Raw genomic sequence first — 22674 nt, 5'->3', positions numbered from 1 at the left:
ACCGAACAATTCAGCGGCAGCCATCAACTCACATGCAGAACCATAGGTGAAGGGCTTAAGCATTTCACTCTTATAGTGCACCTGTATAGTATAATTATCTCCTGTACCGCCATCAGTCCACACCTTGAACCTGTCCCAGTCATTCAATACATAAGACACAATGTTTCTCCAGATATCAAGAGTGAGCCTGATATGGCCGTGCAATATGTAACAAAGAGAATGGAAAAGGCAGGTGCCATCTCCGGGCATGGAAACCACTCGGTAAGTGACAGTTCTTTGATCGATGATGATCACCTCGATAGACATGTTAATGCGGGTACTGTTGGAATGATAAAGGAAATGGGTACCTGAACAATGTAAAGTAAGTCTAAAATACCTACACAATAACTATAATCATAATAAATGAACAATAAAACAGCGGAGAAGCTGTGGATTAAATAAAAAGGCTGTAGTTATCAGAAGGGAGACGTGAATCCCGTGGGAAGGGAAGGGAATGAAGAGACCGGAGCGATGGACGGCCTTATATAGGCAGGCAGCCAACAATGTGGGAGGCGTGGCGATGGGGGAACCCAATACTGCCTCACACGGTGACCGAGCTGCAGGCTATGGACGTATATATGTATGTAAGTAGGATTCAGTTAGCATTGGGAACCCGCGTACCAAATTTCTTGAAGATGGGCCCATAACGAACAAAGATCGTTGGAAAGTTCAATATGGCGGCCAACAGTGGCATCATACCACTGAAATAAGTACGTACATCGGTTTCGGTTAGCGCAGGGAAGCCGCCTACCAAATTTCGTGAAGATGGGGCCATAAATAAGAAATTACAACATGGCAGACATTGTCGACCGTTACGCGAAGAATTTCAAAATGAAACCTGCTTAACTTTTGTGTAAGCTGTAAGGAATGAGCTTGCCAAATTTCAGCCTTCTACCTACACGGGAAGTTGGAGAATTAGTGATAAACTAGCAAAATACCCGCGCTTCGCAGCGGAGAAGTAGTGTGTTAAAGAAGCAATGAAAAAGAAAAGGAAACATTTTGAAAATAACGTAACATGATTGTCAATGTAATTGTTTTGTCACTGTTGTGAGTGATGAGTGTTGTTGTCATATATATATATATATATATATATATTTACACACACACACATAAATACATACACACATACATATATACATACACACACATATGTATATACACACAAATACATATATATATATACATACACACACACACATATATAAACATACATATACATACATATCTACATATATACACACACAGCTATTTCGTATCAGTGCAATACGCTGCTTGTTAAAACGGATGACTCCCGCTCTTACGTGCAAGTCTGCGTGGATATTATGAACTATCGTATTTGTTCAAGTTCTATTTAAATTTTAAATAGAAGGAATTTTTATTTAGTCAACAGAAATATCTTTGGTAGGAATGGTAAAACAGACAGGAATATTATTCGTGAATAAATCAACTCAAACCTTAAACAACTTATAATATTTTGCTCTCCATAAAAATATATCCTGTCTAAATTATACAAGTTAGAAATAAAGTAAACGTTAAAAGAACAAACATTCAAATTTCTTTACTCTTATGTAATTTTATATAAAAAATAAACTTAGATTTTAAATATCCCAAAAGATTTTGCTCTCCATAAAAATATATCCTGTCAAAATTATACAAATTCAAATATGAACATGCTGCATAACAAAACCTAGAAATATAAATAAAATGTGTTCCTTTCAGCAATAACAAATCAAATCATTCAGTTGTCTTTGCTCATATGTCATTTTAGAGCTGGACGCCTGGCATCTTTTTGGCAACAAGTTCGTTTCTGTTTGCTGTGAGGTTCTGTGTTGTGGAGATTCTCAGGATGGATTGCAGGTGCTCATCAGTGAGGCGACTCCTGTGTGCTGTTTTGTTAGTCTTTATCACTGAGAAGAGCTTCTCACACAGATATGTGCTACCAAACATGCACAAGGTTCGAGCCGCATGTAGACGGACTTTTTTTGTTCTTCAAAGTCACCAAAGCGCCGTGCAAACTCAGTGCGCAGCGCAGTTTATCAGCAAAGTGCGATTTGGGAACACCGTAGTGACGACTTGGTTTAACATTACTTGGCAACAGGGAAAGTGGGGCAAGGTGAACTGGTGCATTTGTGTCTCCCATAAAAGCAGCTTCACTTGAAATCACTTTGTGATTGTGCACGGGTTAAAACGTCCGCTGAAGTGTCAGATTCTTATTTAATTATGCTGCTTTCTGTATCTTCTGCATTGCATTCAGGTTACCCTGATGTTTTGTCTCATAGTGCCGTCTTAGATTAAATTCTGTAATTACAGCCACATTAGCTCCACAAATGAGACACACGGGTTCAGTAAACATATACTCAGCCTCCCATCGGTTTTTAAAGGCTCTATTTTCAGAATCAACTTTTCTCTCCAGCATCGTGTGAGCTAGCTTCGCAATAACTTGCAGCATCATAAGGTAGACTTGATTAACGCGTAAGTGTTCGCAAGGCAGCTGAAGCGCTGCATTATGGGATCTGTAGTTTATTGTGTTACCAGCGCTTCATATACCCGGCTTTAATAACAATAATACAGTATATAAAATGATCTCGCGGGCCGGATATAATTACACGCCGGGCCGGATGTGGCCCGCTGCCCTTGAGTTTGACACATATGGACTAAATAGAACTTGAAAAGATATATTTTTCAAATGTGATCGCAATTCAGATAGAGTTGACGCACTACAGCCTGCATGCCTCAATAAGTCATCCTCCCTCGCTCTTACTTTTTTACCGTTCATCTAATGAATACACTGAGTATGGCTTTACCAAAACAATCATTGATGGCGAATAAAGTATCCATTATTCGAGTATGTAGATCGGGATATATATATATAAGGAAAAAATATAAGAAAAGGGAACATTTTAAAAATAACGTAACATGACTGTCAATATACAGTATTTGTTTTGTGTTACTGAGTGTTGCTGTCATCAAGGATTTGATTATCATTATTTCTTTCAATCAGGTTCGTATTTGTAGGATGTGTTGTGTTCAAGTTACATTCCGTGTTTGTCAATCGCTGTAAAGATGAGAGGTTTCATTCATCGATTCGTTTCTTACTGCATCAATAAACAGCTCGCCTTCTTCTTTATCTGAGACCTGACACACTGCATGCACGGGTTTTTTACACTGTCTTCCTTTAGCGGGACATTGACTTTTTCCAACGTGTGCTTTGTTTCCGCAGTAGTTGGATTTATGAATATGTTTATATGTATCAGACGCTTCATATTTTTTGCTGCCTTTTCAATTGTGTAATTCGGTTTTTGTTCAGCGCTCTTTGGAACTGTTACTTTTATCTGTGCACTGCGCCAGTTCACGTGAGCCGCTCGTGTACATGCATCGGGTTCCCAGCTGTGCTGGTGCCATTTCGCTATGTCCATGGCTGTATTTAATGTTACCTTAGTCCTGGCACTTAAAACTTTCTCTCGCAGTTTCGCTGAGTTTGTGTCAAACACCACGCTGACCATCTCATCTTCCTCTCCATAAGCACAGTCCTTCACCCGTGAATATTTAGTGGCAGTTTGCTATTGGATTGCCGCTGACGGACGGCCTTATATGGGCAGGCACTAAATTACAAACGCCAGCGGCAGCCTGTCTATGAACTTAATTTAAAGTGTAGGTTTACATCGTGCTTTGTTTCAAGTAGCAGAACTCATGAATATGGTTGTATATGTCACTCGCTCGCTTCTTATTGTTTCGCTGCCTTCTCAATTATATAATGCATGTTTTCTTCAGCGCTTTTTTGAGGTCTTCCTGGTTTTCTATGTACTGCGTGATTACGTGGGAGGCGTGATGATGTCACACGAAACTCCGCCCCCACGGCATTGAAGCTCATCTCCATTACAGTAAATGGAGAAAAACTGCTTCCAGTTATGACCATTACGCGTAGAATTTCGATATAAAACCTGACCAACTTTTGTAAGGAAGCTGTAAGGAATGAACCTGCCAAATTTCAGCCTTCCACCCACACGGGAAGTTGGAGAATTAGTGATGAGTCAGTGAGTGAGTGAGTGAGTGAGTGAGTGAGTGAGTGAGTGAGTGAGGGCTTTGCCTTTTATTAGTATAGATGAGTCAGTCAGTCAGTCAGTCAGTGAGGGCTTTGTCTTTTATTAGTATAGATTGTGCAGCAAACTGTTATTATATTGTTTAACACTAGAATCCATGAAACCTATGCAAAAAGTAATAATCTCAGGCCACCTTAAATTTCTTTGCACCTCCTTATTAGCGTCTTTATTTTGCAAATGTGTCGATCAGCAATGACAGCAAGCAGCCAGCTATTCCATTCCCTACCAACAGCTCAAGTCAGACAAAAAGTTCTGCCAGCTCAAGTCTGTTTATCTGGGTGTGAGGTAGGTCTGGAATTGTATAGGGTAAATAATATATTTTTATTTGGAACACATGCATTTCATGTGTGTTCCGTGTCTACAATGATCTGGTAAATGTATGACAGGAAATGAGAGGCAAAAAATGCTGAACATATAACTTAAACAGAAACTTGTTGTATGTTATAGTACTAATGACAAAATGTGGAAATGAAGTGTATAATGTGTGAAGACTGAAGTCCAAATATCAAATAAACACTTTCAAAAAAGGTACAAGTATAACAAAACAAGTGCACTTTTATTCAAGAATATAACTGAAGAAAAAGAAATTGGGTTAGGGGACAATGGTCACATGTTCGCTTGGCTGGTGCAGAGGTAAGAACTGCTGTCTTATAGTCAAGAGGATGCGGGTTTGATTCCAGGTCCTTCCTGCGTTTACTATTTTGTGTAGGGAGCTGTTTTCTCATTGTTACTATTATAGGATAAAACCATACATTTGATTTGAGTCTGTAACAGCCAGTGTAAATTTATGGTACCTGTAATGGTTAGTGTTTCTTTTTTCTTTTTTTTAATTCAGTTTAATTTCTCACAGTCTCATTCACGCTCCCCCCAATCTGACATTGTTAGTCTTTAAATAAAGACGTGGTATAACAGACTTGAACATAGATGCGGATGAGGGTTCTACATTGGAGAAAGAGAACAGAAGCCCTCCCCACAAGAAACCTCCGGTCACATACAGTATAAGAACATTGCAGCTGCACTAGGCATAACGTCGAAAGATAGCACCATTTGGATGTAGCAAAAGGTTGGGTGTCATCCTGCCAGTGAATCTGCTACACACATATCCTTCAATGAAACAGAAGGGCCTTCAGAGTTCGCCAAGGTATTGTGCAAAGTTCTGTTTGTGATTATGTTTTTTGATGGTATTTAAATAAAAAACATTTATATATTACTTATATAAAAGTCAAATCAAATGTTGTTTACCTATATTTATTTACTTATCTTCCTAAACCGTAAAGTCTCAAGTAGACTGCACAGCTTCCTGTGTTTGATCGACATCGGCATGCTGACAAACAGGGCAGCTTGATCAACTGAGTTGAAAGCTTTAAGAAAATCGACAATGGCTACAAAGAAACTCTGCCGCTATTCTTGTTTGCACTCCATGAGAACCCTCGGTGCCAGGATGCAGACAGTGGTAGACTTCTTAGGCGTAAAACCAGACTGCTCTGCTTACAGGTAGGTGAGCAAGTCATCAAAGATCCTACTGAGGATGACTCAGGCAAGGACCTTACCTGACACTGACAGCAGTGTTATCCCCCTGGAATCTAGGCAATCACCCTCACTTTCCAGATAGGGATGACAAATTCTGTTTTCCAGTCAGTTGTGATGACGCCCATCTTACAAATGGAAGCAAACATTGCTTGCAAAGCAGAGAGGACAGCCTTACCACCAGCCTCGAGAAGTTCACTGATTCCGTGCAGCCTTCCCTACAATCAGCTGGTTCACCACCTGTGCGACCTCAGTGAGACTGGGTGGTTCACAGATAATTGGAGGATCAGTCTCAAGAACCATGGACCTAGAGATGTCCAATATCCTAGCCGGAGGATCAGCTTTAAAAGCTGCTCAAAGTGGCCAGCCCAGGAGGTCACAATTGCAGCATCATCTGCCCTGACTGTGGTTCTCCGAGGAAGAGATTCAGATATGTGTAATGCTTTGATTCCTTTGTAAGCAGGACGTCGGTCAGTAGACCATAAATGATATGTCACTTGCTCACAGATTCCTCTAACAAATGCATCCTTATCTTCTCTCGGAGCCCTCACGGCTGTCCTTTTTGGTTCCTGGTACAGACTGGAGTTGCCATCAAGCCATGTGCTATGACTCCTCTCGATGATATCCAGGGTGCCTGCGAGATGAAACACCTCCATCTGGGAATGTTGAAAACACCAACACAACCCTTAGCAACTTTCAGGGTCTTGTGACGGAAGGTCTCCCAAATAACTTTAGGATCAGCAGTCGCACCCAAGTCTTTAACTTCCCCACACAAACTGTGTGCAAACTCATTTGAAACAGCCTGGTCTTGGAGTCTGGCCAGGTCCAGCCTCATTCTCCTAGTAGGTGGTAGCCTAATGGACCCAAGCTAGATCTTCAGAGTAGCAAAAAAAAGTCTGTGGGCAGAACTCAAAAACTGGGCACTTCTGTAGACCCTGTAGTTTTGTAAGAGACTCCAGCCTCTGCCCATGAGGATGTGATCAATGTCCTTCACCGCACCACCAGTACTGGAGTACCAAGTCCAACGTTAAAACTCACGGCACTGGAACCAGGATCTAGTGATTCACAGCCCCTGACTTTTTGCAAAGTCAAGGAACATGGAGCCACTTTCAACATGGCCCCCTGTCCCATGGGGACTGACGCAATCCTCATAGCCAGCCCCGTCAGTGTCAGTGGTCGAACTGAAATCACCCATGACCATAGGAGTGTCACCTCATGGGCACTTTCTACCAAGTTGTTCACAGCAGTATAGCAGTGGACAAATCAGCTTTGAATGATGTGGTGAAAGCTGTGTCAATTACTTTGACCTGCCAGGGCAATCAGTTTGTTTAATTTCCAAAGGATGACCAAATTTTCCAGACCAAGTGCAAGTTCTTACTTTTGGGAGACATGCCCAACACTACACTCGCGTATATACAAGCATCCTGTGAGAGAAAGAGTGGGACATACAACTTGTGGGTGATGCTGACCTCATGATCACAAACTGTGTTGTTAAGTGGCCTGGGTCTGTCCATGATGTGAGGGAAAGCTCTCTATAACAGAAAGCTCCAAACCAACCAACCAGATGACGTAATATTAGCAGACTACTGACTGACTACACACCACTCCAACCATGGGTGATGACCTCTTTTCTTGCACCAAACACACCTGAGCAGGCCTGCTTCAACACTGCTCATTGCAGAACAAGATGCGTTATTGAGCATCTAAATGGAGTTCTGAAGAGGCACTCTGCATGCCTTAACTACAAAATCCATTTCTTTACTTTACTGTACCGAAAAGTATAAGAGCCTAATTTCTACTTTATCTTCTTTATCACTGTAATGGTAAACATTTCAGGTGCAAAATATATATAAATAAATGGGTATATACTACATGATATACATGTTGTTTATTTGACCAATTTAAATTTAATGTAAATTACATTTTTGTTCATGAAATTCACCCTGAATGCATCCTACGGTTCGCAGGAGAATAATCCTGCTTTTTGAATCAAAGTTATTCCAATCTTACTAAAAGGTTCTGAACAATGCAAACTGACGGTGTGATCTAGATTAAAACAAAGATTTGATTACGTGATCTAAGGGCGGAGTGGTGGCTCTGAGGCTAAGGTTCTGAGCTGGTATTCCGAAGGTTGACGGTTTGAATCCCCGTCACTGCCAAAAGAGATGCTACTCTTCTGGGCCCTTGAGCAAGGCCTTTTACCTTCAATTGCTCCAGGGGCGTTTTACAACGGCTGACCCTGCGCTCTGACCCGAAGGGGTATGCGAAAAGATGCATTTCACTGCGTGTTGTCCTGTATAACTATGTATGTGACAAATAAAGAATTATTATAAAAAAATATATTATAAACCAATATCAGAATCCATTTTTAGTTTTGAACAACCCGTTTTTAAGATTTCATCCAATCAGACTACTTTTGAACAACTGGGCCCTTATGTTAATCATGAAGATCAAACTTCACTAATTATATGAAAAATGTCACACTGGAGGAAGCATGCAGGATTAACTAACCCTCCTTAGTATTACATTCACCCCAGGAAAAACAAGCCAAAAATGAATGAAGTAAAAAACCCTGCCTAGGGTCCCAAAAGTGTTAGGGCCAGCCCTGACCATGAGGGTCCCTGATGGCCTGAGCTAGCCCATTTAGCAAAAAGTCCAAAGTATGATGAAGCCCTACCAGGTACACCATTAGTAATCACATTCAAGCACACATCATACTCAATACTTACTGTACATTAGGTCAGTTTATCCATCCATCCATCCATCCATCATCCAACCTGCTATATCCCAACTACAGCGTCACGGGGGTCTGCTGGAGCCAATCCCAGCCAACACAGGGCGCAAGGGAGGAAACAAACCCCGGGGAGGGTGCCAGCCCACCGCAGTAGGTCAGTTTATGAATTTTAATATTTGCAGTTAACCACATTATAATTTTGATTTTCACTTAATTTCTTCATGATGTAAAATACTTTTTTCAGATGTAATTTTAGACTGGGTTTGCTTAAGCTAATATGTTTTAACTACTCCAGGTTTTCACCATATACCTCGTAGTCTTCAGTTCTTTATAAAGTCTAGTAACTATTACATTCTTCCTTTTAAATGAGAACTAAGAACAATCATGTGGGATAAGAAAGAAAGAAAAACAGCAATGGTCTTCTAATCCTAATATTACATTTTTTTTTCTATTCCCAACACTTGCCTAAAGCCAAAATCTACACCATGTACAGTAAATCACTATAACAAGCTAATTAGATTTATTGCTGTGTATTACTTTGTTGACTTTTTTTACTGTTAAGAACAGCAGTGGTACCTTCTTTCAGCAAAGCACAATGTGCAGCAATTACAGCATCTTCATCCATCCTATGAGACCATCGCCTGGGAGAATACTGTTTTTCCAACTCCTGTAAATTTCACACAACAGGCACCATTATTTCCAAAAACCATAGTGCAGTGTGTAAACAAAACTAGATAAAATACTTCATATATTCTCAAACCTGCTTACTCCAAATAAGGGACATAGAATATGAAAGCCTTTCCTGGCAGCATGAGGAACAAGGTAAATAAATAAAAGCATATCCTTTGAGAACAAATGGGATCTGTGCCGCAAGGTTGTTCAAATCCTGCAAATGCCAGAAGTGATACCACTCCATTGGGCACTTCAGCAAGGTCCTGAACCTGCAATTGTTTCATCCTGGGTATGACATTAACCTGCATCAAGCCCTGCAAGCAGGTTCTCCAACTTCAGGGAAAACCTGGGGGTTGGTGGCACTGTAAAAAAACCTTACACTGTTCCATTCCATTCAAACTAGTGTGGTGCTGAGATGTCACCCGTTGCACGGCTGTGCTCGGGTCCTAATTTGGGATCCTGAGGTGGTTCATCATGCAGTGGGTGCAGCAACATGCTGTATCAGTGCATGTTCCCAATCTCTCCTTTCGATACAGTACCTCCCATTAAAACAAACTGATTAAATTTAATAGTTTAATGAGAATACTCTAGCTCTTAAAACAGAATGTGAAAAACCGGAATGTACTGGGATAACAACAAAGCTGCAAGTCTTCCAAAACTGTATGGACACAGAGTGTTAAAAAGTAGATCGATCTGTTCTTAACTCTATTTTTCTTTTTGTAAAAACTTGATTGCTTTGTATGAAGTGTAATAAAATTAATAAAAAAAAAAAAAGTATAAAAAAAAGCTCTCTTTATAGCCCACACGGACTACTATTCAAGATTTAGATAACACACACACACACAGGGTCAAATAAGATGCTATTTAACTTAACTTCCCTGTATCTGTGGGTGTAGGAGAAAACCTTAAGTGCCCAGATGAAAGCCCACTCAGACACTGAATAATGTAAAGACTCCACGTGTACATTGGGATTTGAATCCACAATGCTGGATCCTTGAATCAATCAAGTTGTTGCTCCAGGAAATGGCAGATCCAAAATATTCCATGATTTTTATAATACGTTTTAATGTAATTTCAGGAAAAATTATAAACTAATTTTCAAACAATTGTCCGTGCTATTATTTAAACAAAATGTATTTAATTATTTATTTTGATATTATTTAAATATTACTTCAGCAGTTGTTTCAAGTTGTACATTTGTATTACTAAATGAAAACAACAGATATAAATTATAGATCTATAAAATTCACCATTTAAAAAATTATCAGCTAGTAGTAGTTTTAATATCTACTAAAACTGTCAAGCTTGCCTTAACTTTCAACAAAAGTACGAGATGTACTAATATTTAAGTATCTTTGCAAGTATTACTTTTCCTTTGCAAATTAAAACAAATCCATAATATACTGCCTTCAGTGTTTGATGCAAGTAATTAACCATTTGTAGGCACATACCTCTTTACTCATTTCTTTCCAGCTTCCCATGGCTCCTTAGTAATGCTGCTGTTTAAAAGAACTGCTATATACCACAAAACTGGCGAGGTTTGAACCTGTTGGACTGAAAAAGGTCATTAGTGTATAAATCAATGACCTAACAAAACAAGGCTAAAGTTCATTCCTTTTCCAGCTCTCTGTGGTAACAGATTAGCAGAGGCATATTACTACTTTTAATTATGTTCAGTGTTCATTATCCTTATTTTGACACTACTGTCTATCTGCAATAAAAAGTCAGTTTTACTACAAAATAAAATCAGTAGAACATCCAACAAAATAATAATTTTTAACACAAACACACACAACAGGTGAAATGTGTTTATTGGATCAAAAAGCTTCAAGATCATTTAATAAGCATTAATTCCACTTATTTGCTATTAAGTATTAGACCCACAACATTATTGGGTTTTTAAAACAATAAAAACATAACATTTTATGTTCAACTACTTAAAAAATGTTGACTGGTCTGCACTTTTTTTTGCTGTCATCAAAAATTATTGGTTTTCGTTACAGATTTGAGGATGCTGAATCCAAATATACCAACAGAACAAACAGCTCTATCACATTCAGTTTTTGAGAAATAAAGGTTTAAAATGGAAAAAAAAACCCACAAAAAACATTTTAGAGAAAAAATATTTTTAAAATTATTTAGACTAGTTAAAAAAATGTTAATTTACACATAATTGTTTTAAATATAATTATTACCTTCAGAAAGTAATCATTTGGCACTCTTTTAATCTTATAATCCTCTGAAGGTGTTTCAAAGAGGAATGACCATCAGATGTCTGCTAACAAAGACTCACTCCACTTTTCACTATTTCATTTGAATGATGTCCTGGAGGAACCCCTTGTTCAGCAGATGCTGCTTCCATGTTCATAGGGAAAAAAAAAAAAAAACCACAAATGAAAGTACAGGCAATGGATTAAAAAACTATGTTGCACCCAAGTGCTAATAGAAAGACTGAAGCTCCTCAACTAGATTTCTGCCTGTGTATTCCCAAGAAAATTGTGGCACGTGCATTTTATCTTAACTAAAGGAAGGATTTGTATTCTATTACCGCTTGCTTGATGATTTATCATGACATTGCATATTTCAGTAAAAAAAAAACATTTAAACAACAACTTTACCTCTTCTGGAAAATAAAAAAGCACCTTTCTAACATTTCAAATATACATTCCTGGCTATTTCAAAGGATTAAGAAGACAGAAAAAGAAATGCTGACTGTGAGCAAAAAATATGTCATAAAACAAACATTAAAAAAATCAGCCCTTTTTTTTCCCAAAACAACCTTTAGTACTGAATCCAATGTCTAACATAAATGGTCTATGGTGGATAAATTCCAATTTCTGAAATTGATTCAGCACACCAAATTCTTTAAAATGCACTATTTTTTTTTTTTGGCCAGGAGATTTTTGTTGCAGACCAGTTTAATTAGAAACGCATTAATGCAATTTCACATTTTTACATGATTAAGATTTATGATGATTTTAACAAAGAATGAAAATTCTGAAAGCCAAATATAATTGGAATATATCTGAATGAATAAATAAAGTGTTGGAAGTATAAATACATTAAATCTAAATGTTTGATTCAGATAATAACCTTAATACAAAGATTTCCAAATAGCTAAAGCAACACAACCCAATTCAGACCCAGAGACTCTTTATAACTATGACCAAACCTTGTTCTTTATACATATACATATGTGAATTTCCCCTTGGGATTAATAAAGTAACTATCTATCTATCTATCTATCTATCTCTTTGTATTTCAAGCCCCTGGTTTGAAATTTGACAAAACAGCTTATAGTGAGAGCATATGAATAAACTTTCACCCTTTACAGGGGCACCCAGAATCTGAGTGAGTGTCTAGAAATACTGCAACACGATCTCAAAAAAAAAAATGGTACCATAATAACTGTAATGGTGGCACGGTAATTAGCAAATATTATTAGGATCATGTCCTCGAGTGGTCATTCTTCATAGATTGACAAATATGAGAAAAATAAGTAATTCTGGGTAGCATGTTTGTACAATTGTTTGTGTCAACTGGGAAATGTCCACCGTGAAGTTACAACTACTTTGGCAGCTATACAATCCAGCAAAGAGACTGACGTTTTGTAATAGTGAACTGTGAAGCTTGCTGGATTATATGTTGTGATATATGGCCGGCCGTTCATCCCGGACAATACCCCCAGACCGCCAGATGGAGACCTCCCTGCAGAATGCAGGTGCCCCGAAGGCCAGCAGGGAATCCTGGACAATGGAGTTTTTATCCACAGCCCTGCTGGATACCATGGGGGCCGCAAGAGGACGCTGCAGGGAGGAACAAAGAGTATTTGCCCTACACCCCGGAAGTATGTCCGAGTCGCATGGACAAGAGGAATGACGTGCTTCCGGGTGGAAGAAAAAGGAGTTTTTATCTGACCCGGAAGTGTTCCTAGTCACATGGACAGAGAGAGTGAAACACTTCCGGGTCAAGGACTATAAAGGACCATGGGAAATCCCAAACGGCGAGCTGAGCTGGGTGGAAGGGTGGCAACGCGTCTGGGAGAGTGGAGGATTGATTTACTGATTGTATTGTGTTATTTATGAGTATTGTGGAGAGTAGGGTGCTTGGTGCACATTATTATAATAATAAAGTCGATTCTTGGACTTTTATCTGGTGTCCAAGGGTTCAAGGGAGCGATAGCGCCCCCTATCTGTCACAATGTATATCCTACATATTTTCTTTTCTTTGCTCTTTTTCACTAGCTTTTTTGAAGATGGTTGAATTCGTTTGATTGGTGTTGCTGCATATTGTTTTTTTTCCATATTATTATTTATTTTTATTTTTTTAAAGCTAACATTGAGTCTGGGTTTGATTTCTGCTTTGTACCTGTATGTTGCTATTATTTCTGCTCTGGTGGATTAGACAAATTTGATCATGAATGGATGGATGAATGAAAAACATTGCATCTTAAAAAAGCAAATACATTTTGGGCCTGTTTCTGGAAGTGCAGAATTTGACTCTGCATTTAGACTATTGGGCATAATGGTGGCATACTGGGTAGCGCTGCTGCCTCGCAGTTAGGAGACCTGGGTTCGCTTCCCGGGTCCTCCCTGCATGGAGTTTGCATGTTCTCCCCGTGTCTGCGTGGGTTTCCTCCCACAGTCCAAAGACATGCAGGTTAGGTGGATTTGCGGTTCTAAATTGGCCCTAGTGTGTGTCCTGCGGTGGGTTGGCACCCTGCCCAGGATTGGTTCCTGCCTTGTGCCCTGTGTTGGCTGGGATTGGCTCCAGCAGACCCCCGTGACCCTGTGTTTGGATTCAGCGGGTTAGAAAATGGATGGATGGATTTAGACTATTACAAATACAAAACTGTTTTATACTAATGTTAAATCAACTTTAAAACATTTAAAATAATCTAATTGTAGATAAACTACAATTTAAACAAAGCACATTGATTAGTTGCCTAGGCATTTTTTTTTATTCCTAGTCATCAGCAACATGCAGTATATCTCTTCAGCTTCATGAATTAATTATTTTTTGTGCCTCGGTAGTTTATATAAATATGCCACTTTAATAATTATGGCTCACTTTTGCTCGTGTATGAGGGATAGTTTAATCATTTGAGCTGACAGATGTCAAATGATAGGCCTTAAATCTGAAAGTCTTGTCAAGCTGAACGGGACCGTAGTGTATGCTGGAAGACAAAGCAGGATTCATAGTATTTTGCTTAGAAAGAAACTACAGCTTCCGATTCCCAGGGAAAAACTCTTGAGCTTGTGATAATGATTTAGTAACATTTTGGATTTGTTTTGTGGAAACTGTAAGCTCTGTTAACTGAGATGAAAACAAGTAAGACAGTGAGGGGAGAGCGGCTGCTTTTTATTAGACATTTTTCAAACACTCTGTGCACAGTCCTTTTTAATGCTAAAAGCAGGAAATCGGCAGGAGAGACACAGAACGCGGTTTACAGCATAGCATGTAGTTCATGTCCAGCTGTATATGTGGGACAAACCCCAAAAACATTAGCAACACAGGAACATCACAGTGCCATCAGAAGGAAGGACCCACAGTTTTTGATTTAGGCACATGTTTTTTGAGAAAGCTGTTTCATTTTAGCCATTTTGGCCAACTTTCAACTCAAAAGAACAGAATAACATGTTACAGTGGTGCTAATGTAAATATAAAGATTTACTTAATAACCAATTAGCAAGTAAAACATGACAAATTAAGGATAAGCTAAGAGAATTTACCATTGGAACACTGAAGGAATTCCTGCTGAAAATGTGAAAATTAAATTAAAAAGCATTAATTTCAAGCAATTATAGCCAATTTGGATTCAGTGCCATCCAGATGACAAACAAAGCAAGCAAAGATATCCAAGATATTGAAAAATATTACAAGTATCCATCGTATGGTTAATTTTTTCCCATTTGTAGGCACTTAACAATTTATCCATGCTACTTACTCTCCCTTTGTAACATAGAAATTCAAAATAATTTCAAGTTTATGATGCTCACTGTCACAGCTTCTTGTCCCTATGCAATGTGCACAGGAGTTCCATCTATTTTTCCTTTTTTTGGGGATGTAAGATATCTTGTTGGCTATAAAATATAATTGAATTGATAGATTTGTTCGTTGTACTCATCAGTTGAGGCAGAAGCTCTGAGATTGATACAAGAATACGTATCCAAGCTGTGTTCAATGCCATGCATCAATTTATTTGCAGAAAAAGACAAGTAAAAATCATATGCTCAGAAAATGAAACAAATTATATTGAAGCAGAAAGGCGGCTACAAGAAGCAGTTAAAAACCTTGACCAAGAAGATCGAAGCAATACCACGATAAAGAAAGAAATCAAGTGGATTTTCATTCCACCATCAGCTTCTCATCAAGATGGAGTATGGGAAAGACAAATCAGAAGCATAAGCAAGATTCTAAACTTAGTACTTAACTAAGAAGACATTTTGAAACAGGAGACATTGTTTTACTAGTAGACGATGCTGCATTCCGCAACTCATGGGTAATGGGGTCAAGTCATCAAGACAGTGCCAGACATTTGTGTGCAGACCAAAACCAGCTCACTGGATGGACCCACGAATAAACTATGCCTGCTACAAGAAACAGCTAATAATTAAAGTAAGAAAGTTTTACATGTTTATTTTGTATTTAAGTTACTAGTTTCTTGTAAAAAAATCTAGAGTCTTTATGTACTGTATATAATACATTACTGTGGCTGTTTGTTTGTCTGTCCAGGATTTTATATCACCTGCAGCTCGCAAACTGTTTGACCTATTGACCTGAAGTTTGGTACACATACACTACTCCCCGCGTCTGCATGGGTTTCCTCCAGGTGCTCTGGTTTCCTCCCACAGTCCAAAGACATGCAGGTTAGGCGCATTGGCAATCCTAAATTGTCCCTGGTCCAACCTCTGCTCCTTAGGGACAAGCTGACAGAGATGGGATTAGATTCATACCTGGTGGCATGGATCATGGACTATCTTACAGACAGACCTCAGTATGTGCATCTCGGAAACTGCAGGTCTGACATTGTGGTCAGCAACACAGGAGCGCCGCAGGGGATTGTACTTTCTCCAGCCCTGTTCAGCCTACATACATTGGACTTCCAATACAACTCGGAGTCCTGCCACGTGCAAAAGTTCACTGACAACACTGCTATCATGGGCTGCATCAGGACTGGGCAGGAGGAGGAGTATAGGAACCTAATCAAGGACTTTGTTAAATGGTGCGACTCAAACCACTTACACCTGAACACCAGCAAAACCAAGGAGCTGGTGGTGGATTTTAGGAGACCCAGGCCCCTCCCGTGACTGTGTGCAAAGTGTGAAGACCTATAAATACCTGGGAGTGCAGCTGGATGATAAACTGCACTGGACTGCCAATACTGATGCTCTGTGTAAGAGAGGACAGAGCCGACTATACTTACTTAGAAGGCTGGCATCCTTCAACATCTGCAATAAGATGCTGCAGATGTTCTATCAGACGGTTGTGGCGAGCACCCTCTTCTACGCGGTGGTGTGCTGGGGAGGCAGCCTGGACAAACTGGTGAGGAAGGCAGGCTCTATTGTAGGCACGGAGCTGGACAGTTTGACATCCGTGGCAGAGCGACAGGCACTGAGCAGGCTCCTGTCAATTATGGAGTATCCACTGCATCCACTGAACAGTGTCAGCTCCAGGCAGAAGAGCAGCTTCAGCGACAGACTGCTGTTACCGTCCTGCTCCACTGACAGACTAAGGAGATCATTCCTCCCCCACACTAGGTGACTCTTCAATTCCACCATTGGTAAACGTTAATATTATATAAAGTTATTGTCTGTCTGTTATACCTGTATTTTCATTACTCTTTAATTTAATATTGTTCTTTATCAGTATGCTGTTGCTGGACTATGTGAATTTCCCCTTGGGATTAATAAAGTATCTATCTATTTATCTATCTATCTATCTAGTGTGTGCTTGGTGTGTGGGTGTGTGTGCCCTGCGGTGGGCTGGCGCCGTGCCCGGGGTTTGTTTCCTGCTATCACCACTTTCAGGGTGATGATTGACCTCCAAGATTATTCCTCTTTTTATTTTTATTTTATTGTAGAATCAACTCTCGGCAGTGGCCAGCAGGGCGTTCTCATTCCCTACCACCTTCACTGTCATTTCCCCCACCTCTTCATATCTTAAATCATTCTTGAGGCAGATTGAAGACGTCAGTGCCAGCTTAAGTGAAAAATTAAGGAAAACATACTAAGCAACTGCAACACAAACGCTGACTTAATCAGTTTTAATGCGAAGAGATGACGAAAAAAGTGAAGAAGCGGCCTGCTAGAGTGAAGAAAAGAAGAGCCACTCAGGAAGCAGCAAGCGCGTCAACTTCTGAGCAAACGAATGCTAAACGTACAGCGAAAGAGGATGAAAACTAGGAATGCTCAAGTCAAGTGTATTCACTGCACGTTATCATGCAGTGTGCCGTTACTGGTTTAAGAATAAATTGTGATCTTTTCAAAGTGAAATATAATCATTTTCCTTGTGCCTACATAAAAAATTAAGGGCCAAAAATGTGAGAGCCAATCTTAGAAAGTTAATGTTAAGGTTAAATACACATGTGTTTCTCATGGTTATTTAGATTATGGCTTAATCTTTTACCCGCTGTTAAGTAAACATGAAATAGACCTTTCTTAGCTATACCTGTAAAACAAAGTGTTATTTAGGCCAGCTAGGAAATAGTCTCATTTGTACAAGCATGGACTGTTAAATTAGTTTACAAATAGAGCACTGGCATACACTTTTCTGACTATGTTGAATGTTCCAATTACATTTTGGTCATCTCCTGATCCTTTTACAACCTTTAAAGAACATATGAACATTTGAAAGTATGACTGTATGACCAAACATACAGAGAAATTAAAAAAGTAAGCCTTAAACAGAACTTTTTTAAGCAAGAACTGTTCTGCTTAATATCAGTTTTCTCTATTTTTGTGTGAACATTTGCTTTTGAATTTTACTAAAAGTTTTCAAATGAAGCTATTTGGATTGTGGAATTATTTGAACACACGCCACGCTATTGCCTGCCTGGAGTGTTCTATGAAGTAAGCTAAAAGCTGCAGAACTTTGGCAATTTTGGACAAACTCAGCTACAGTAAGAGTGGAATTAAAAATTCAGTATCTGGCTGAGAGTGACAAGGAGCTGGAAATGCTGGAATTGGAAGAAATTTCAAATGCAGAACATTTTAAAAAAAACAAGTGATGCCTCTCACTGTATAAAGATATTAAAAATTGTAGAGAAAAGATAGAGGAATATAAAAAGTCAGTTAAAGCATTAAGACAGGGGTCTGCAATTATTTTTACCTCCAGGCTAGTTTAATTCTGTGCCGTTTATTTAGGAGCAACACTCTTTGGCAGCAGGGCTCCAACGATCCCTCGGTTTTTAAACTCTTGCCATGAGGTGTGCTGCTGTAGTGAGTTTATTGTTATTATGTGCAACTTTTAAATATTTCATTATGTTTATTATCTATATATATAATTCACTAAGGCAAGACAACCATGAAAAGCACGCCGGAAGGGGTGTGGATTCACTAAGCCGCCGACAAGTGAGACATCTATGGCGCACACAGGAAGGAGCCACCCCCACCAACTCCAAGACCATTGGATACGACGACAACTCGCAGGGCCACGCCCACCAACTCGGACGCGACGACACAAAAAAAATGGCGTTATTTATGTTCGTCTGTCGTAAGGCGCTTTTCCACTGCATAGTACGGCACGACACGGTTCAGTTCAGCTCACTTTTGGGGGGTTTTCCACTGGGAAGAGTACCTGGTCCTTTTTTTAGTACCGCCTCAGCCGAGGTTTCAAGCGCGCCGAACCGTTACCAAAACGTGACGTGTAAACTCTGCTGGTCACTGATTGGCCGGAGAAAATCGTCATTACTGCGTCACTGAACTTGCGACACGAGACACAACAGACCCGCTAGATTTTTAGCACAGCCAGCGAAGGTTCGGACGCACCATTTTGTTTTAACCAAAAATGGCTGTTTCGTGGTCAATTGAGGGAGTACAGACGTTCCTCTCGTTGGTAGCTGAGGAGCGGATCCAGCGAGAGCTGGATGGGGCGACGCGGAATGAAAATGTTTTCAGGAGGTCGCTAAGCTCTTGGGCGCACATGGCTACCATCGGACTTACAAACAGTGTAGGGACAAGTTAAAAAAAATGAAGAGCGAGCAGTAGAGGCGGCGCAACTATAACGACACGTGAATAATCCCGCCCACTCTAAAGCTGTAATAAACTGCAGTCGAAAGGCAAACCGAGCCGAACTGAGCCGAACCAAGGTGAGCTGTACTGAACCATGCTGTGCCGTACTATGCAGTGGAAAAGCGCCAGTAGAGGCCACATGCAGTGCAGGTCAGGTTAATGTCACGTACCTCCGAGCTACGTTGACTGTTCATAGAGGCATGTTTCTCGTGGAGGTGAATCGCCATATGCAGCATGTGAAACGGTTTGCGAGGGGTATCCCATGGGATCCTTAAAACAATCCTTTAAAACTGAGGTTAAAGCACAATGAAGGAATCAGTCTTTAAAAACCAATAAGCCCTGTGCCTCTGTTTCATTACCGTCTCACCTGCTTCACCAAAGCAGGCCCTGCAACAGTCGAGACGCTCTGTCAGTAGCTGATCTTCTCTGTGCCTGACCGGTTCACACAGAGGCAGCGCAAGAGAAAGCCGCCCAAGAGACAGACAGAGGCACACACACAGGCAGCTGGTGGGCGGCTCTCCGTGAGTTTCTCTTGCGAGCGGACACATGACCAGGCGGTACACTTTTAATACACAAAAATAAGGGACGATTCCGTATTTTAAAGGACAGGTGGCAACCCTACAGAACGCTCTCCGACAAATTGTGCAGTTGGCTTGATAACAATTTCCGCTAACACTCTGCAGCCAAGTATTTGTTTCCTCTCTCTGCCAACACTTTGCAGACTACTTAAAAGACCCGCCCTCCTCACTGGACAGTTAAAAAGACCAATCAAACTAACGATGACATCAAGTATTACTCAATCAAAAGTAGGAAAGGATGCCTCTTCATAAAATGCGTGTGTGATGATTTGCACGAGACACTGCTTTAAAAAAAATGATAAAAAAAAATACGGGACAAAACCAGTCCCGTATTGATTCAAAACGGGACGCGCAATTTCATTGTCAAATACGGGACGATTCCGTATTTTAAAGGACGGGTGGCAACCCTACCAGGCGGTGTGTATGCTTCGAGAACGAGGCTGGATGCAGCTTGCGACCGGGCACATGAGCAGGCAGTGTGTATGCTTCGAGTGCGAGGGTGGACGTGACAGGACCATCTAGGAAAAATCATGTCGCGGATGTGATTCGCTGTATGCAGTGTGTAAAACAGTTTGTTTGTCGCAGATGTGAATCGCTGTATGCGGCGTGTAGAACAGTTTGCGAGGGGTGTCCCTGTGTCTTTCCAGAAGTGTTCAACCATCAATAAATAATTATGCGGCGTTTGTTATGCCGCGGGTTCACTATTGTGTTGTATTTTGCTCTCTCCAGAGTTCCATCTTTTCATTCACTTACTGTTGTATTCTCACACTAACCTGTTTTAGACAACCTTGTCTTTCCAGAAGTGTTTACCATTCAATAAATAATTATGTATGAGATTGAGCGTGTGTCTAGGCGTGGGTATGCCGTTGAACCCCATTCGGACTGCAAACCGTGGAATTGCCACTAAGTGCGACTCATACGCTCCCACTGTTTTCGTCCCAACCCTTTGTACAAACCCCCTCCCAAACGTTGACTGTTAATAGAGGCGTGTTTCTCGCGGAGGTGAATCACCATATGCAGCGTGTAAAACTGTTTGCGAGGGGTATCCCATGGGATCATTAAAACATTCCTTTACAACTGAGGTTAAAACACAATGAAGTGAGTAGTCTTTAAAAAACGAGTTTTCGGTTACGACGCAAGACCGCGTGCAGCATAGCAAAGTGTTGTATACGCTACATACAGCAATTCGCATCCGCGACAAACATGCGTCTTCTTAGATGCTCCTGCACTTTGTACACACCCCCCTCCCACCTCGCTACGCTGCACGGACGATTGTGTGTTGGTTCGTTCCGTGCATTGTTACAATGTTGCTTTTCTTGCTGATTTATTACATTACCGATTTAGCAAATGTTAAATTTTCTCCCTGTGCTTAAAAATTTGTAAAAAAACGGCCTGATTATGCGGGTTGGCTAGTATAATATAACTCACTATAACTTTTCAGTGATTCAGAATATGTACTTTGTATGTGCAGCCCAACAAGACGTCACTTCACATAAGAGTACACTGGCATGCTAGTCTTCCTTGCAAAGAATAAAAATTAAATTTACAAAGACATCATAGCCTCCTCACAGAAGAATGTAATGTGTACTGTTTGCATTTATGAATGGCCTTTAGGTGTGTTAGTCGCCTGTTTGTCCGCTACTCATCTGAATAACTGCATGACCTTCTTTTCATTAATGTAAGGTTTATTTATTTTTACAAAAAACACATTAATGTTCATTTAATGTTTATTTACTGTTTCTTGAAATATTTTACACTGTTTATACGATTTGCAAATGATTGCACTACTTATTCAATTAACATTTAATTTTAACATTTTTTCAGTTTTCATTTGGAATTAGCAAACGGGGACAACGTTATTTCCATTTTCTATACTGCACTGCCTGATATTTAATGACTCGCTATTACCTGTGCACATTGTTATAAATATACATTGCATACTTCAATTCAATGGAGTAGTCGTTAACACATTTTAATGATATGTCTTCCGTCTTTGTAATGATCCGTTCTGTATGAAGCTTTACAAATTTTAATGCTGACTTTGTACTGTAAATTTTTATTTTTAGTATAAACGTTTTATGCTTACTAAAACGGATAAAGATAAAACTGAACATTTTCAGAAAATTATTAATTTTTGATTTCCCTTTTCTCAACGCACTTGTATGAAAACGGAAGTGAAGCATAGGCGCTTTTACGTGGATTTGTAAATATTATTCTGAAGTACAGTGATGCAGGCAACTGTTTACTACAAGCTGTAATAATTCAGTATAGGAGAAAATATACATTTAGCGCAACAATGTGCGAATGCATTCATCTTACCGTTTAGTATTATCCCATTCAGCAGGCTGTGCTTGTTTAATCTAGGAAGAACTTCATCTTACTCTTTCTCTTGCTCTTCTTCTTCTTTTCTGTTTCTACTTGTTTATTGAAGGCGAGCAAACCAACTATAAAGGTACATTACCGCCACCTACTGAAGTGGAGTGGGAAGAAGCGTTACGGTAGTTAACCCAATATCTACCACCCACACACACACACAAATGCCATCCATCCATCCATTATACAACCCGCTATATCCTAACTACAGGGTCACGGGGGTCTGCTGCCGCCAACACAGGGCGCAAGGCAGGAAACAAACCCCGGGCAGAGCGCCAGCCCACCGCAGTAAATTACCACCAAAACCTTTATAAATTAAATTGCCTTTTGCACCTCAGTAGGTTTCAAGTATTTCAATATGTTTTTATGATTTTTTTATGATCATTGACCACATCCAACCAAAGTATGACATGTTTAGT

At 39.9% G+C, this 22674-nt stretch overlaps 1 protein-coding gene across 2 annotated transcripts in view; it reads right to left on the bottom strand.

Moving 5' to 3' along the window:
* afmid (arylformamidase) overlaps nt 1–22328 on the bottom strand; it is a 137135-nt gene extending 114807 nt beyond the window's left edge. Inside the window, exons 1-4 of one of the 2 annotated variants that reach the window (XM_039739499.1) lie at nt 22202–22328; nt 11268–11424; nt 10524–10626; nt 8977–9067 (exon numbers count right to left, since the gene is read on the bottom strand). In XM_039739499.1, coding sequence (XP_039595433.1) covers nt 8977–9067; nt 10524–10553 — 121 coding nt within the window. In that variant the 5' untranslated portion in view covers nt 10554–10626; nt 11268–11424; nt 22202–22328. Of the gene's footprint in view, nt 1–8976; nt 9068–10523; nt 10627–11267; nt 11428–22201 lie in introns of both variants that reach the window. The other variant, XM_039739500.1, reaches the window with a different exon arrangement.
* Between the last annotated feature and the right edge of the window lie 346 nt (nt 22329–22674).

The sequence above is a fragment of the Polypterus senegalus genome, chromosome 17, assembly GCF_016835505.1.
Source record: "Polypterus senegalus isolate Bchr_013 chromosome 17, ASM1683550v1, whole genome shotgun sequence".
Lineage (NCBI taxonomy): Eukaryota > Metazoa > Chordata > Cladistia > Polypteriformes > Polypteridae > Polypterus > Polypterus senegalus.
This window is presented reverse-complemented; position numbering and strand designations above follow the sequence as displayed.